General features: G+C 38.7%; 1 protein-coding gene across 1 annotated transcript; it reads left to right on the top strand.

Annotated features, from left to right (window-relative positions):
- LOC309386664 (pantetheinase-like) lies at positions 1–16,712 on the top strand. Its single transcript, XM_081942312.1, has 8 exons — positions 1–111; positions 777–1,009; positions 1,097–1,227; positions 4,668–4,860; positions 6,772–7,063; positions 8,098–8,468; positions 13,150–13,320; positions 16,524–16,712. The coding sequence occupies exons 2-8, from the start codon at positions 788–790 to the stop codon at positions 16,689–16,691; spliced, it is 1,548 nt and encodes a 515-aa protein (XP_081798438.1). The 5' UTR covers positions 1–111; positions 777–787; the 3' UTR covers positions 16,692–16,712.
- The last annotated feature ends 2,112 nt before the right edge of the window (positions 16,713–18,824 follow it).

Here is an 18,824-nt window from a genome sequence, read left to right as displayed (position 1 = left end):
ACGGCCCAATAAAAACCAGTAACTATGCTTCCAGGCATTCATACAGGCATTGTTTTGGACAACCTCTGGTCTTCCAGAATGAGGAAGTAGAAGCAGAAGTTGCAAAAGCTGGTGAGTGGAACAAGTTTGAATGTTATTGGCTTTTTGTTTTGTTCTTTGTTTTATTTCTAATTGAGACAATTGCTTTAAAAAGTATTCCGTTGTAAATGTTTCTTTAGAAGTGTTCCCACTTGCCCACATAAGAGAGAGGCAAACTGAGGCAATAGAATTGACTATTCTTGACACTAATGTGGCTATCATAACTTCAGCATTGGACCCTAAATACATTTTGAGAAGAATCCATCATAACTGTGGCCATTAAGCAACCATGTGTAAGTTGAGGACTGCATTGAAATGTAGAGAACCTAGATTTCAGTCTATATATTTGGTATTGGAATATTTATAGAAAAATAGTACAATATTCCTTTTTTTTTCTTAAAGAGGAAGAAGACTAAGAGGACAACTATATATCTGCTTGCTCAGATTGAATCCAACCATACAGATTCAAATATTTGTTTCTTCCTCTGGGTCATTTGGATTAGAATCAAAACACAGAAATATTGTTGGAAGCCTTAAAAGTTCAAAGTGCATCAGACAGTTAATGATTTCAAGACCCCCTATCAGAGCTCAACAGCTGAAACCACATTATCGAGGGTCATCTGATTAGATATATGATCTTTCCGAACACTCTCTCTTCACTTGATCTACCATTTTAATCTTGTTTTCTCTCTCCCCAGTCTATAAGGACATGGCAATGGCCTCCTCTTCATCTTTACAGCATGCTTTTATTCTTATACTCCTGGGGGGGCTCAGGACTTTAGCCTTGGACAAATACACTGCAGCAGTATACGAACATGCAGTCATATTGCCAAAATCAACATTGAACCCTGTTTCCCCTGAAGAGGCCTTAAAATTGATGAACCAAAACATGGACATCTTAGAAGATGCCATCCAAGAAGCAGCAAAGCAGGTACTGGGTACTACTTGCTAATATGCATTTGTTGGTAAAATGGTTGTCCTACAAGGGAAGGAACTTTACCTTCACTTCTTTTGACAGGGAGCACATATCATTGTGACTCCAGAAGATGCTATACATGGATTTTCCTTCACCAGAGAGACCATATATCCTTATCTTGAGGACATTCCAGACCCACAGGTCAACTGGATTCCATGTACTGATCCTGAAAGGTACTGTATCTTGTGCTTTGCTTTTGTGTGGTCTCAGTTTAAAGGCACTTGAACATGATAGCCTTCTCTTAGGTTTGTGTTTCAGTATTACAATGTACACTCTGACATGGTCAATGTGTCTTGAAGGAAGGAAGGATCTTTGCGTTGTAGCATGCCATTTAGGCATCCATTAGACCTCACCTGTTATCATCTGTATACAGTATATCCTCCAGATACGTTGAGCTAACCCCCATGGCCATATCTTGCTTGCTTGCTTACTTGTTTGCTTGTTTATCACACTTTTTAACCACCCCTCGCCCTCAGAGAGGGGTTCTAGAATATAATTTAATCAATAAAATTAAGAATTAAAAAGAATATTATTTTTAAAACAATATATAAAATAATTACAAATTACAAAAAAATGGAGAATCTGCCAATTTCTATCAGCTACATAGACTGAGATGGATTTAATCTAAGCTGAAATAATTCTCAGCAATACAATAATTAGGACCTGAGTACATATTTATAGCATACTTCCTCCATAGTGTTCAGGCAGTGCCCATAATCTCTGCTTCTGTTTTTATAACCACTCAAGGAATAGGATGAAAAGTGGTATCTGCTTCAAGATCCCCCAAAAGGTTTGCAATAGAATGTGAATTTGAACTTAAGCCAGCATCCGATATGCCAAGCTATGCCGAAGTACATCCATCACAGTATCGTATAGTCTTTATTGTCATTGTACACAGTGGTGGGTTTCAAAATTTTTTGGAACCTCTTCTGTAGGTGTGGCCTGCTTTGTGGGAGTGGCTTGCTGGCCATGTGATGGGATGGGAGTGGCTTGCTGGCCATGTGACCGGATGGGAGTGGCTTGCCGGCCATGTGACCGGGTGGGAGTGGCTTGCCGGCCATGTGACCGGGTGGGAGTGGCTTGCCAGCCATGTGACCGGGTGGGAGTGGCTTGGCAGTCATGTGACCAGATGGGAGTGGCTTGGCAGTCATGTGACCGGGTGGGAGTGGGGCTTTGCCTTTCTCTGGTGGGCAGGGGCTGCACCGGGGAGGCAGCTGTCTTCTATGCTGGAGCTGCAGACGAAGGAGCGGCTGGTGCTCAGGCCAGCCAAGATCAGTGGGACTTGGCTCCCCCCACACCCTGACTTTGGGTGCCAAACCTTCGGTCTTTCCCCCGTGGGCTTCAGGCACCAAAGACCCAGGTGAGGTTGCACAAGCGCCCGCTGCCCTGCCTGGCTCCTGTGACAGAGGATAACAGAATAAGCTCTGATAGAGCGTCCACTGGTTCTACTAGGAAATAAAACAGAATAAAAGTTCTCACTGTAGGTTCTGTGGGCGGGAGGTGCTGCTGCTGAGGCAGCGCAGCGGCGGCTGCGGCTATAGGGGAGTTGGGGTGCTACCCGCCAAGTAGCACGACCCACAGCTTGCGTAGGAGCAGTAGCTATCATCAGGTGCCCCGCGCTGCCATCTGTCACTCCCCCTGAGGCCGGCGGCTGGGCACGCAGAAGGGGTGCAGCGACAGCGAAGGCAACTGAGCAGGGGCAGTACTTTGGTGGGCACTGAGGGAAGGAAGGAATGAAGAAGAGCCAAGCTGAGGGGGGAAAAAATAGCTCTGCCGGGCAGGGGAACAGAGCCTCGTTTCCAATGAAGGGGGTGGGGAATCCATGCGATTTCCTCCCTCTGCATGGATTCCACACACCTTCATTGGAAACGAGGCAGCTATTAAAGAGAAGAGAGCAGCGCACACCACGTAGGTTTGTCCAACAGCTGAAGTAGGAAGAGGAGGCGAGGATTTGTTGGACAAGCCCACGGGCAGACGCTGCTCTCTCCTCTGACAGCCGCCTTGTTTCCAATGAAGGGGATGAGGAATCCATGCGATTTCCTCTCTCTGCATGGATTCCCTACCACCTTCATTGAAAACAAGGCGGCTATCAAAGAGAAGAGGGCAGTGCACGCCACGTGAGCTTGTCGGGGCCTCCAGAAGGACAGATACGCTAAGGCACACTAAATTTCCCTAACCGATATGCCCATACTGGTCCGTACCGGCTGAAACCCAGCCCTGTGGTAGACACATCCATGTTTGGTAAGGGTAAAAAGATATGCAGAAGCATAATAAATGGTGTGTCCTTTTCTTTCATCTCCTGCCTTTAATTTTTCAGTTGCAATTTCTCACTCTTTTTCTATTCCTTGTGTAACATTATTTACCCCGTGAGGGTACAGTCAAATGTCAGGAAAATCAGGAAATCCAGACTATTCAAATGGTCATCAAGATTAATTGTAAGCTTGAGCTCTCTACAAGAATCTGAACTACTAGCAGCCAAGAGAAATTAGAAAGAATTAAGAGTAGGATTTCAAGTTGATTTAGGATTTAGATCTCTTCTGGGCATGAAGGGACTCATGCCTGATGAAACGTTTGACCGATCCCTGAGGCTCAGCCTGGTCATCTCCTATAGGTACATGTTTATGTATGGGTATATTAGTTTAAACTTCTGGAAGTTATCTCAACATATTATGAGGGTTCCAAGTGCCAAAAGGTAAGCTTATCATAACAGAAGGAAAACAATAGCACGAAATCTTGGATTTATTAATCAAATCACAATGTGGCATCTTCTCTTTTATGGGAACACTCTAAAGAAGAGGGCTTCCAATCTTCAATTAAGATATCTGTGTGTGTGTGTGTGTGTGTGTGTGTGTGTGTGTGTGTGTATTTACCACCTAGAGTCATGGCTGTTTAGATGGGGTTATTAAAAAAAACATAAGTAAAGTAAGTTAACTAGTTTTGTTTACTCTCTGCCCTTATGTGTGTTTAAAGTCTCGTTGCTGAAAATAGCTGGTCAGGGAATGGAGCAATTTGGAGTGGGGAAGAATCTGGTTACATTGGGTATAAGTTATTATTTGCTTAACTGTCTTTTATTAAATAAACCATAATTTGATGGCTAAGGCTGCATACTAAAGCTTAGGCTATGATTTACAAATTACAGTTACTGGATTCACACAATATCAAACAAATAACTTTATAAATTACATGTTGTACATTTAATAAACAGCCTACTAAATTATATCATCATTAATTCAAAGTATCTCTCAGTAGGGAACCAGTGCCAAAAACATTCATTTCAGCTTTTCCCCAGTGAACTGGTGTTCCACCGAGAGCACCTAATTACTTACCGTATCTTTTCCTCTTCAGTGGAAAAAAAACATCTTCCTGAATCAATTTCAAATAGAAATATAGTTGGAAGGGAAAAGATTTCACAGCATCTAAAGCTCACCTAGTCCATCCTTCATGGCTCTTTTCTTTCTTCTTCTTTTTCTCTTTTGTATTTTAAAAGACATAACTTCGCTTCTGCTTTATTGCCTGTTTTGGTGTTTGTTTCTGTATTATACCCTTCATCATGGAGATAAATTAGCAGAATTTAATTGTACTAATTCTTCAGTTTTGTGGTCTTCACATTTAGATTTGGACCTGCACCAGTCCAAAAAAGACTGAGCTGTCTGGCCAGGGACAATTCGATCTATGTGGTTGCCAACATGGGCGATAAGAAGACTTGTAGTCATATAGACCCAAAGTGTCCCTGTGATGGCCGCTATCAATACAACACAAACGTTGTGTTTGATTCAGAGGGAAAGCTGGTGGCACGATACCACAAGGTAAGGTTACAAATGTCACACTTTATTTTTTAAGAACTGGTTATTTCTCCATGAACCATAAATAAAACATAAGCACATGTCCTGCCCCATACATCCCTCCGGCCGATTCGCTCACACAGAGAGGGACTCCTCCGGGTGCCGTCCACTAGGCTGTGCCAGCGGGCGACGCCTAGGGGAAGGGCCTTCTCTGTGATGGGCCCGACCCTCTGGAATGACCTTCCCCCCGACATTAGAATGACTACGGATCTCCGTTCCTTCCGTCAGAAACTTAAAACCCACCTGTTCCAGCTAGCCGGCTTGGCCTAATTCCACCTATCCCACCTCAGTTCTATTTTCAAATTTTTAAGATTGGTTTTAAGGTCTGTTTTTTAATTTTTATAAATTGTACAGGGGTTGTTTAATTTAATTTGATTTTTACCTATGTGTATGATTGTTTGTATGTTTTAAATTTATTCCTGTACACTGCCCCGAGTCCCTCTGCGGAGAGGGGGCGGTCTAGAAATTTAATAAATTATTAATTATTATTAAATTACATCACTTTATAAGTTAATTCTATTTTGAACATCAGAGACTGAATATGTCCAGTAGAGCATATTCCAACTTTGAGATTCCAGAGGGATAACGAATTACCTGTAGCAAATGTGATTTAGCATAACAGATATATAGGGTAGAAGAGAATTTTGGGCATCCAAAGTTCTAATTTGGCAGATTGATCTTTCTTTCTTTCTTTCATTCTTTCTTTCTTTCTTTCTTTCTTTCTTTCTTTCTTTCTTTCTTTCTTTCTTTCTTTCTTTATTAATTTATTTTCTTCATTCTTTCAATTCTTTCTTTCCTCTTTTTTTAGTTTCCTTTTTATTAGAGAAATGTAACGTAAATAAAAATAATACAAAAGCAAAAATACAATAAAAGATAAAAATAAACTTAAAAAGGAAAAAGTATCCACTACCTTAACTTTTGTTATTAAATATGGAAATAATATTGCTCCGTCTTCTCCTTTTTAAAATATAAAGATATTCCAAAATCGACTAAGAAACACACATCTTTGACATCCGTTCTTTGACACTTGAAGCATTTTTCCCCACCTCCCTACACTAATTATTTAGCTGAATCCCAGTCTTAATACAGCCAGAGTTCTTCATAATATCAACTTCCATAGTTTTGGAATGCAATTCAGTATCAAATGTACACATGTAATAATTACATTTTCCTCCAATGATATTTGTTGGTTTATTCATGTCAGAAGCATCACAATTAAAATAAGACATGCTATACAACATAACATTTAAAATGTAAAATACACGATTAAAATATGTACAAATTATTACCAGAAACTAGCAATATTAATTGAGTTGCCATGAAATCCTTAAATGTACACTGATTGGGACACAAAGGACAGCTATACATATGGGTTGTTGTCTGCTTGTCACCACAATCACAAAGAACAGAAACCACCAGATAGCCCCATTTGTTTAGAGTTTCTCTAGATCTTGCTGTACCCAATGATATAACATATATAATCAAGATTATTCCAATGTTGAAACAAAAAAAAAAGAGCCCTAAATGAAATATTTAAAATAGATAATAGCAGAGATTGGTTTTCCAGCACGACTGGAGCCAGTTGTGTGAAAATGCAGGAAACCACTATAAATGTATCTCAGTTACATAAAGAAGATCTTCTCCTTGCAATGGGTGCTGATACTACATTATTAATAGGCACAGAGGTTCTGGGAAACCAGTCAATCGGAATTTAAAGAAATTTTGGGATTTTTTCCTCCTCTTATTTTAAAAGGCATTACACTTTCACCTTCAGTTAAAATGACTTGCAAGATGACTTTAAGTCAGCGTTACGTTGTTCATACGTTCCCTGAAAAACACCTCACCTGTTTCCTAAACGTGTTATCTTTTTAACAGTTTAACCTGTTTACGGTGGAGCAACAATTTGATTTCCCTAAAGAGCCTCAACATGCAACCTTCGATACTGCCTTTGGAAAATTTGGCCTCTTCACCTGCTTTGATATTCTCTTCAACAATCCCGCTGTAAGCCTCGTAACCCAGCACTCGGTGGACACCATCCTTTTCCCGACAGCCTGGATGAATGTCCTCCCACATTTAACTGCTATCGAATTCCATTCAGCTTGGGCCATGGGCATGCGTGCCAATGTTCTGGCAGCTAATACTCATAATCCTAGCCTTAATATGACAGGTAATGTACTGAGATAAAAGCTTTGACTGGTATTTGGATCTATTCACCAGGGCGTTGAGAACCTCCAGCTGGTTGGAAAATCCTTTGAGAAATCCTTTAATGCCCACTTGCCAAAATTAAGATATGCTGGTGTGGTCCCTGCAGACAGAAATCCAGAGAGTAGGGAAGGCATTGCCATCAGTGTAGCATACAGAGCACAGTCTTTATTTATTGTGCTTCTACAAATAATCTCTGATTAGATGTGTAAACAGTAATGAAGGCAAATATATGTGACCCAAGGATAAATGTTGCAGGATCTAATCTGGGTCGGTCAACGGGAACAGCGGCTTTGTCTTCCGAGCTTTTGGATTCATACTGGAGCCCATCCTCAGGGAACTTCTCTCTATCAGAGTGTGTACTTTGGGCTGTTCTATGTCTGTTATTTATATGGTACAAGTTCTTAGGAGGAGAGGGCTTGGCAGTAGAAACAAACAGCCAACAACTTAATAGCCAGTCATCAACACCCCAATCAACATGTAAAAAGCCACATACAACAGACACCATTAAATACCACACACAGAACAACCCAAAGCACACACTCTGCTAGAGAGAAGTTCCCTGAGGTTGGGCTTCAGTATGAGTCCAAAAGCTTGGAAGATAAAACCGCTGGTCCCAGTGACGGACCGAGATAGGATCCTTCCATAATAGCCAAGTTTTGCTTTGTTTGTTTTGCATTGCTGATCATAAATATCATTTTTCTTTAAATTTTTGTGAGAGCCTGGACCTCTACTGGTTCTTTGAACATAAGGTATGTTCTTCCTATTCTATTCTTGCTCTTCAGAGTAGAAAAAAGGAAGAGAGAAGGCCAATGGGGTGAATGCTTGTGTATATGAATACATTTTCTGGTCTTTTTTCAGAGTTAAATATGTGTGTTTTTGGAATGGTGGTATTTCCTTAAATACGTATGTTGGGGGCTAGGGTAGAAGAAATAATGTATCCTATATGTCTTGCAAAGACATGATAAGAAAAATGACTTTTATTCTCATCATTTTTAGGCAGTGGTATCTACACACCATCCGGATCGGAAGCCTATCATTATGATGCAGAATCAATGAATGGGCACCTTTTGGTTGCAGAAATCTATTCCCATCCGTCTCGTTTTCCCACCCCTCTTCCTACTGTTAATTGGACCTCTTATTCCACAACTATTGAAGGGTTTCCTGAGACCCATACTTTCTCTGGATTAATTTTCCACGATAACTTCACTTTATGTACCCTTGGAAAAGAAGCTGACAATCTTACAGTGTGCCAGAACAATCTCTGCTGCCACTTAAGCTACAGGATGATGGAACAAGAAGAAGATGAACTTTATGTGCTAGGGGCGTTCGATGGTCTTCATGAGGTTGAAGGACAATATCACTTACAGGTATTATTTTATTTATGGGAGGGAAATGCTAGATGGAAAAATGAAAGATGAGATGCCCTCTAAATTTGCAGGTTGTTGTCTAGATAAACTTCAGCACTTTATTCTCATTATCTCATTATCTCATTATCTCGCTTGGAACAACTGTCTAGTTTAAATATTCAATCACTTTGGTGGCTGCATCATGCACATGATGAATGAAAGTCTCTATTAGCAGGAAGAAAAGTAAGTCCTACATTTCTTACTCCTGGGAGGATGGAGGGAAATGTTCCATCACACAAAGTTCTGGAAACTTTATTACCATGTTCTGTAGGACGCTGACACTGACTGCCATAAGAATAGGACCAGTATTTAGTTTCATCCTTTATCTGGATTCTAATTAATGAGCCATATATTCATTGATACTTTTGGTGACTGACTTGGTACTTAATCATGCAAGAATACATTGCAAGGATATGTTTGGATAATGGTCAGTATTGATAAGGAGTCAATAAGCTGAGGATATTTGGATAGAGGGCAAAGAAACCACCCAATGCTATTAGAGCAGACCTAAGCATTTGTTTTGCACAGAATGCTGGCCCACCTGTAAACTACACCTGATGGCTCCCTGGATCCTACCAAATGTATGGAATCAGAAGTTGTGCTTGAGATGATAGTGTCAGGTTCTGGAAGACCTGAGCCACTGGAGCAAAACGGGGCTGACAGATAGACTCTTTCTCCCAGGCTGAGGTCCACCACAAATTTGGGATTTTGTAATGAAATAAATACACAACCATATAGGAATGGGCCTTTCCAATTGTAGCTCTCTTTGGGATAGCTTTTCTCAATTAGCTTTGACTATTCTTTCATCTCACTTTACCTCCCCTTCCTTTTATGCTATTGAACTCCAGACAGCTGTGAGAGACATTGTCTTTTTGGCAGAGATATATTTATTTCCCTCTCTACTTTAATTAATAAGCACATTGATCTGAAACACATTTGCTATTTAGACCATTGTTAACTTCTCTGCTACTGCTGCTTGTGCTATTTTAGGGTTATAGCATTTTAGGGTTATATATCGTAGTTACTATTTTTCGGTATCTGGGATCCCTTCTCCAAGGCAATGGCGATATCAATGGCAAGATGCGAGCAAGGGTGAATGCAGCCTGGATGCATTGGCAAGGACTTACTGCTGTGTTATGTGACAGAAAAATACCAATCCGTCTTAAATCTAAGATTTACAAGACAACCATCCGCCATGTTGCACTGTATGGCACTGAATGCTGGGCAGCAACAACAGGGATTGAAAGCTATCTCCATGCCATGGAAATGCAAATGCTCCGTTGGATATCAGGCATCTCCCTTCTTGACCACATCACAAATGACACCATTCGACAGCATTTTGGTGTGACACCAATTACAGAGAAGATGAGAGAAGGCCAGCTCCACTGGTATGGACATGTCCTGAAAGCAGCACCTTCCACCATGGCCAAGACTGCCTACCAACTAGAAGTCAATGGCCAGTGACCTCGTGGGCATCCAAAACAGAGGAAGAAGAAGAAATCATAATTACTATGATTAAGCATTAATTATGTTTAGAACAGATTAATTCTATTAATTCTGTTTGGGTTTAATCTATTGATGTTATGGGAAATTTATTTTTATTTTTAAAAGGCAATATAAAAATGGCAGAAGCTTAATCAGGGTGCAAATGCCAAACTGCTTTTAAAGGATAAGGATGTTTTTTTTAAAAAAAAAATTCACTTGCAAAGGCATTTCTCAGGCAATTGAATTCCCATTCTCTTTTGCTATGACTGAGCAGCACACAAAGCATCAGACTGATTTTTAATTACTTTTTAATCAGTACCCATCAACATTTTATCTAACTCAGTCATTTTATCATAAAAACCTTCCTCTTCACAGTTCTTGTCATATCTAAATTGTATTTGCATATATGAAAACCAATTCATATTTATACCTTCCTTTTCCAGATCTTGCATAGATTTAAGTTCACCCTCTGTATTCAATATTTCACCATATCTAACTGTTCCTCTTTGTATATTATTGCATATGAAAAGGCTTTGATAGTTGATAGCCAGACTGGAATTTTTAAATAATATTGTCTTTTAATTTTCTCCCAATTTAGTAGCAAAGCCTCCCGTAGGTAATGTCTTCTAAAATACCCCTGTGTTTTAGTTCCCTTGTACCATAAAAAGGCATGCTATCCCAACAATAGATCATGTCCTTCAAGAATCAATAATCTGGTATTCCTTAGTGTTATCCATTCTTTAACCCACATCAAACTTGCGGCCTGGTGATATAGTTCCCAATTGGGCAGGCTCAATCCTCCTCTTGTTCTTGCATCTTGTAACAATTTTAGTTTTATTCTTGCTTTCCCCCCCTGCCATATGTACTTCAACACTATTTTATTTAAGTCATCAAAATATTCCTTCCCTAGTCTAATTGGAATCATCTGGAACAGATATAAAATTCTAGGTAGAATATTCATTTTAATTGTAGATATTCTCCCTATCACCGAAAGTTGTAGATTTTCCCACTTCTTCAGGTCCATCGCGATCTGTTGTTTGTGTTTATAATAATTATTGTCTTTAAGAGTGCTGCATCTTGCTGTTAAATATATCCCCAAATATTTAACCTTGTTCTTAACTTGCATCTCCAAGGTTTCTGCAAACTCTTCTTTTTGTCTTGTTGACATATTCTTTGTCAAGATCTTCGTTTTGTCTTTATTTATTTTTAATCCTGCTACTTTTCCATATTCTTCTATTCTTTCTATCAATTTAGGTGCTGTTTCTAATGGATCCTCTAGAATGAAAACCAAGTCATCTGCGAATGCTTATAGTTTGCATTCTTCCTTTTTGATTTTCACTCCTTTTATTTCTTTTCCTTCTCTGACCTTTCTATTTAAAACTTCTAACATTAAGACAAAAAGTAATAGTGATAATGGGCAGCCTTGTCTCGTCCCTTTCTTTATTTCAATAGACTCTGTCAGATCTCCATTTATCATTATCTTAGCTGCTTGTTTATAATATATAGTTTGTATGCTTGAGTAAATTTCTCACCAAAGCCCATCTGTTCCAGTTGTAACAGCATAAAGTGCCAATTCACGTTGTCAAATGCCTTCTGAGCATCCAAAAACATCAATGCCAATTGTTTTTCAGGATGTGCCTCATAATATTCCAAGGTGTCTTAAGATTATCCTCATATTATCTTTAATTTGTCTCTTTGGCAGAAACCCATTTTGATCAGAATGAATGAAACCACTTAAGTATTTTTTAAGTCGTTCTGCCAATATTGAAGCAAATAATTTATAATCTGAATTTAACAAGGAGATTGGTTTGTAATTCTTTTTTTTAATAAAGATTTTTTAGTTTTTAAACAAACAAAAACAAACAAAAACATAAAACACATACAACCTTACAGAATTGGTCTGTGATTCTTAATTTGTAGTAAATTGCCCTACTCCTTTGGTAAAAGTGTAATATATGCTTCTGACCATGTTTTGAATAGTCTCCTCTCTGACATCACCTCATTCATAACTTCTAATAATGGGAGAGACAACGATTCATGCAAGGTCTTATAAAATTCCGCTGGTAGCCCATTCGGCTATTATTATAATCATGTACTTCCTATTGTAGGTTAGATATACTGGGGCATATGGACTTTCTATTTGGTGCATCTGAAAACCACCAGAACAAAGAAAAACTAAATCTAATTATATTGCTTTATGTAAGAGATGACCAGGCTGAGCCTGAGGGAGGGGTCAAATCAGTCTTGAGTCCCTCCATGCCCACAAAAAAATCTAAGTCCAAATACAATCTAGATATGACAAGGACCGTAAAGAGGAAAGTTTTTATGATAAAATGACTGAGTTAGATAAAATGTTGATGGGTACGGATGAAAAAGTAATTTGAAAACTTTATGGACACTTACTAGAGATTAAGTTAGAAGAACAAGTTAAAGGGAACTATGATAGCTTGGGGGGGGGGAATTTGGGCATGGGATTGAATTAGAGAAGTGGCAGAAATTGTGGTCCCAAAATTACAAAATGACAATGTCAACAGCATATAAAGAAAATTTGTATAAGATGTTCTACAGGTGGCATCTACCCCCGACGAGAATAGCAAGAATGTTCAAGAATAAATCAGAAAAGTGTTGGAAATGTCATCAGACACCGGGTTCATATTACCATATGGGTGGACTTGCACAGAAGCTAAAAGATATTGGACAAGATCCACACGTGGTTGGAGAAAATGACACAAAAATGTATAGGCTTTAAACCAGAGACTTTTTTATTGGGAATTATACCAGAAATATCTAATAGAGACTTGAAATACTTGATTGTAAATGTTTTAACAGCAGCTAGAATTGTATTTGCAAAAAAATGGAAAAATGAGAAAATACCAACGCAGGAGGAAACTATTCAAAAAATTATGGAATGAGCGGAAATGAGTAAATTGACATTTGAAATTAGAGAACAAGAAGATAATTATCTGCTAGTTCTGAGTCAACAATCAGTAGGGCTTCTCCCCTAGCCACCAATATGCACATGAGTGTGTTCCACAAAAGTTCCTTGCTCTGGAGGAAATTAAAACAATGGTTTGCAGTTCGTTTTCTGATAGTAGCAACCTGGCTTCTCTAAAGTGAGTACTTCTTCATGTATTGTTTGGTCTTCTTCTCCTTCCAGATCTGCACATTGCTAAAGTGCGGAAGTACGGACCCTCAGAGCTGTGGTCAGGCAACCAAGACTGCTAAATCCTATTTTGACTTCTATTCCCTCAGTGGCACATTTGGCACAAACTATGTCTTCCCTGAGGTTTTACTTAGTGGGATTTCCTTGGCCCCTGGATTGTTTCAGGTAAGGTAAAAAAAATTAATTATAATTGTTAGATTGGGTAATGGATAGGCACACACAGGCTTAACGGTAACAACAGCTCTTTATTAAGTACAACAAGTGAGAACAATCCAGCGAAGGTTGAGTCTAACAGCAGCCCTTTTATAGGGAGCCGTCAGACCCCTCGACCAATAGGATTAAACCTCTGTTCCCGCCAGAACAGAGGACCTTGGTGAAAACCACTGTAGTTAGAGCAAGTATCTAACAATAATTTTATTAAATTTGTCAAAGTCTAACAAAGATGTGAAAATGAAAGTACTGGGAAACTGGGGGAGGGAAAGGAGGAAAGGAAAAAGTAGGGGATAAAGGGAAAAAGAAGAAAAGCATTGACTTCTGACACTATTTAGCATAGCAGAATAACATAATAATATGACAGCCTCAACCGCTTACATTTATTTCTATGGAGATTCTCATCCATCCAGGTCATGGTTGTCCCAAAAGTGCTTTTTCAAGAAGGAACTGGACTTTCTTTTCTTTTTTCTTTTTGATTTGTTTATTTTAAACACATAAACACATAGACAGAAAACAACATAGATTAAAACAACAAAGGAACAAAAGGTTCCATCCTTATCGGTATGTCATTACAATTGATGTTTCCCCCCTATACATTCATATCTTACATTCGTGGTCCCCTTGCTCTTTAATTGTTTATGTATGCTATTCCATACTTATTTATATTTAACTGTTCATATCAGAATATCACTTTACAGATATTGCACCTTATATACTTGCTATTGTTTAACTAATATACCTTCACATATGTTAACTCTATCTTATCTTATCTTATACTATATCCTAACATTTCTACTACATCACTATTTTATGTTTCCCTACTTCTTGTTTCTGTCCTCTAACCCTTTATACTATTTATTCCATGTTAAATAATATTCCGATTCCTCCTTTCCTTGAATTTCTTTCGTCAGCTTGTCCATCTCCGCACAGTCTAATATTTTTCTTATCACCTCATCTTCCTTGGGTACTACATTGTTTTTCCAATTTGGGGCATACATTATTCTGGCTGCGGTTATGATATGAAGGATTAGGTATTGCATTTCTCTACTGTACTTTTTTGTAATTATACCCAATAGAAATAGTTCCTGTTTCTGATTTATTTAATTTCCTGTTATTATTTCTAGTCACTTTTTAATTTTGGTCCAGTATTTTTTTGCCATCTCGCATGTCCGCCATAGATGATAATACATCCCATGTGATTTTTTTTGCACTTCCAGCAGATCGGTGATATGCTTGGGGACATCTTTGCAAGCCACTCTGGGGAGAGGCGCCATCTGTAAAACATCTTGTACTGGCTTTTCTTGTATGTCGCAAACATAGTCAGTTTCAAGTTTGTTTCCCAAAATTTTCCCATTTTTCCAGATCTATACTATACCCAAATTTTTTTGCCCACCTTATCATTGTTTCTTTGATGACTTCATTTTCCATTTTATACTTCAGCAAGAATTTATATATTTTCCTAATCAATTTTTTATCCATACTTTGCAATATCTTGTCTAAATCCTGTTGCTCCTTCTGAAACTCAATACATTTCAATATCGCTGTTATATCTGGACTGAATTTGTATATATGTGAGCCAATCTATATTTATGCCCTGGTCTTTTAATTCTTATTTGGTTTTCAGATTACCCCGTTCTTTTATTAAATCCTTATATCTTATACTTTCTCCATATCTGTAAAATTTGGATGCTTCTATTGTGCATAACCACAATAGTTAGGCAACTGGACTTTCAGGTTTTTCTTTGAAGATAACTTCGAAAGCTTGTCCAAAAAGCTTATTCAGCTCTGACCCATCATCCAGACAGAGTGAAGAAGCTTCTTGGATGAGAAGCAAAACATCTTCAAAGAAAAACCAGTTGCCTCTTGGAAAAAGCACCTTTGGGACCATTACCTTTACATACTTAATATTTCTATAACAACAAACAAAACCAAAGTTTAAAATTTTCATTTTTTTCTCATCTCAAAACAACATCCAGAAGCATTTTCCAAATAGAAAGAAAGTGGAATGCATACTTTTCTTCAATTAGAGAAGTTAATTTAGCCACCTCTGCTAGTTCCATCAGTTTTCCGGTCATTCGTCACCATTGTGGGAATTAATGTATCTTTCCATTTTTGTGCATAAACCATTCTGGCTGCTGTCAAAGATCAAAGTTCCAGATCTTTTTCAAGTTATTTTGTCCATTAAACCCAAAAGTTCCTGATTTAATTTTTTTTATATTCACCCTAAGAATCTTAAAATATGAATTGTACCCCAGTATTTTCCCATCTTAACTACACAAATATTGTTAGGAACCAAATTGGGCTTGAATAGAAGAAGCACAGAAACAAATCCCTTAGTAAGGCTCAGAAGGAGAAGATGCTTTGGTCACTTTTTGGAAGCCAAAATTGAATTGTGAGAAAAATGAGGTTTCTCATTGTGTTGTTTTTTACTTGAGTGCCTTGCTTGATCTATGAGTTTGGGTGGAGGCCACACCACATTGTTAAATGTGTTACACTCAGGGGTGGCTTGCTACAGGTTCAGCTGTGTTTGGGAGAACCTGTAGCTAACATTATGGCCTGTTTGGAAAATCTCCAAATCCTAGCCCTGACTGGCCCCATCCCGCCCAACCCTATCAGGAGTCCCCACGTCACCCGTTTTGGATGGGACGTAAGTGCAGGGTCCGTGCGGAGGCTTGGGGAGGGGGAAAACTGGCCTCCTGGAAGTTCCAGAGTCCCCCCCCCCACCCCCAAGTTCCATTTTCACTAGCAGAGGGCTGCAGGAGGCCATCCTGGCTGAAAACAGAGCCTGGGAGGACTGTGCCTGGCACTCCCGAGTTCCATTTTCACTGGCAGAGGCACTGTGGGCTGGTCCTTCACTATTTGCAGGGCAGCTCTGTGGGCCAGATCTAAGCACCACACGAACCAGATCTGACCCATGGGCCTTGAGTTTGACACCCCTAATATACACTTACTAGCAGTGGCTCTCATAGTTGGGAGTTTTTCCCAACCTTATTGAAATATGTGAGTAGTCACTCTGGGATCCTCTCTATACTATGTTATAAGAACTATGTCTCCTTTTAATCTACTACTTTAAAAATGCCTTAACTTGGGAAATAGGAGAGATGTATACCTTATCTAGCTTACTATATTACTCAAATTCTTTCATTCATTCCTAGGTTTTGGAAGATGGACAACTGGTCAGTCAGAACGATCTCCCTCAGGCCGTTTTAACTGTGACACTTTTTGGAAGATGGTATGAGAAGGATTCTCCATCTACACCCATTCACAATGCAACCCTAGCACCAATGCAATGCACCAATAAGGCTGAATTCATTATTCAATAAATCAGTTGCTTTATACCTTTACTGTTTCCGTTGTCATTTATTATCCAGTGATGGAAAACTCAAATGAAGAGCTACCGTATGTATTGACAATGGATATATTGATGCTATGTTTAAAGTTGGCTGACAAATCCTAAGGAATACAATCTCTTGAACGTTGTCCTAAAAAAGATGCGACAATGTAATAGTTACTGATTAGGCTCTTTGTACAAGGTTCTTGAAAGAAAAACAGCTCGATATATGGATCATCTCCCGGTAGAGCTGCCTACCACGTATTAGGGCAGATATTTGAAGCCACTTTAAAATACAACACATCCAGGTTGTGCCAACTCCATCTCATCTCTTAACTCTTCATTTCAGATAGAGACCTAGAAATGACCCAACCTGTCCCCCATTTGTTCTGGGGATAATTTAGCAAGAATCAGTCCTCTACTCAGACGGAACCAGAAAACCAGACTTCAGGTTTTTTTTTATAATCAAGAATGAGAAAAACTCAAACTTCTATAAAGACTGTTTGTCATTAATTTTCAACTAGGAAGTCAACTGGGTTAAGTTATTGAGCCTGTCTGAGATTGTAATATGAATTATGCCAACTTTTAATTGAAAAGTATGATCTCTGCATGCTAGTCAAAACTCACATAGTTGACTGTAGCCTTCACCCCACCCCTTGTCAGGTGCTCTTTATTTCAGGCTATTTTAAAAATAAGATGTCCTAGAGAAGAGATAAATTTTATGTTTGTAAGAGTCAAAAACGTATAATTTCAATTAAGACAATCAATTGGGTTCTCAGATATTAAGAATTTCTAAGTTGACACGAGTAATACTTTTGGTTGTATGATAATTAATATGGCTAGGCAGAAAACTATGAATGAAAAAGTATGCCTAGAGAATATATGCCTAGAGAATATAAATGTTAACTAAGACATCATGCAAACTTCAGATTGAGCAAAAGAGAGAGCAAGAGAAAGAAAGTGAGTGAGTGAGAGAGGGAGGCAGGGGGAAAGAGACAGAAGGGGATTCTTAGAAAATGAAGGTTCAACAAAAAATGGAGAGTGATAAGTTAGAATGCATGCATTCTGTAAACAAATACTTTACTTATGGGCAAAATAATTCATAGAATCTAATGAAATGGGAGAAAAAAATATTCTAGCATTTGAATTACCAAGAATTTTTTTGGTAATAACAAAAGACAGGATATGGCAAAGAAGCAAAAATGTTATTATAGCCTTAGAGACCTGTTCCTTAGACTCAGGCTCTAATTACAGAGGGTGTGTGTGTGTGTGTGTGTGTGCACATTTTGTGCGTGTATGCATCCCTCGAGAATCTAGAAGATGTAAATTGACGCTTCCTGTTTGGAAAATGGGAGTCATTCTTGACTAAGATAAAAATTCCATCACATGGGAAAATTTAGACATGCTGCTTTATTTTCGTGTTGCAGTGTGCAGTGTTGGTGATAGGTAACAGTCTTAGATTTGGAAATCAATGGTATATCCATTTTATATGCTAAGACAGATCACTGATGTGATTGAGGGAGCTGAACTTTGAAACCCAGTCTGATATTGATCTGATTGAAGTTGCTGCCCATGTCTGCCTGTATTTTAAATATTGCCATTGAGTGATCCTTAACCAGCTATCATTGCTGGGCATTGCTATAAACCATCCTTCCCTAGGACCAAAGAAATATTTCCTTTGCAATTTGACAGAAGAATGCTATTTTGTTACAGTCAACATTGTTTTAAAATGGATTGAAAACACACACACACACACACACACACACACACAGACACACACGTTACGCAAGAAGAAGAGGCAGGAAACCTGATTTCTTGAGCACTGTTAAAACCTTAAAAGGCTAACAAATCAATTTACAGTGTCAATGTTAAGAATTAACATTATCACAGTTTAGCATGCTTCCTTAAAGAAACTTGGTGGAAAGCATTCCTGGCCTTGAAACATGAAAATAATTTGCTATAGTCCTCTCCTGGCCAAAAGAAATCCTTTTCTTTTTGCCAGTATGCCTGTATAGCAACCTTTAGGTGTTGCCAGGATAAACAAGAAGCACCTGTCTGCAGGGCTCTGTCCCTTAGAAAAGCAATGCTTTCAAAACCATGCATAATAGCCTTTAACTGATAAGCT

Source organism: Natrix helvetica (assembly GCF_964273705.1).
Source record: "Natrix helvetica genome assembly, chromosome: 2".
Lineage (NCBI taxonomy): Eukaryota > Metazoa > Chordata > Lepidosauria > Squamata > Natricidae > Natrix > Natrix helvetica.
The sequence above is the reverse complement of the archived record's forward strand: the minus strand, read 5'-3'. Positions and strand labels throughout refer to the sequence as shown.

Excerpts from the sequence above, each read along its gene's own strand:
- LOC309386664 (XM_081942312.1), top strand. The coding sequence starts at position 788 with ATGGCAATGGCCTCCTCTTCATCTTTACAGCATGCTTTTATTCTTATA. Across the intron at positions 1,228-4,667 it reads CCATGTACTGATCCTGAAAG|ATTTGGACCTGCACCAGTCC; the intron begins GTACTGTATCTT and ends CTTCACATTTAG. Across the intron at positions 7,064-8,097 it reads TCCTAGCCTTAATATGACAG|GCAGTGGTATCTACACACCA; the intron begins GTAATGTACTGA and ends CATCATTTTTAG.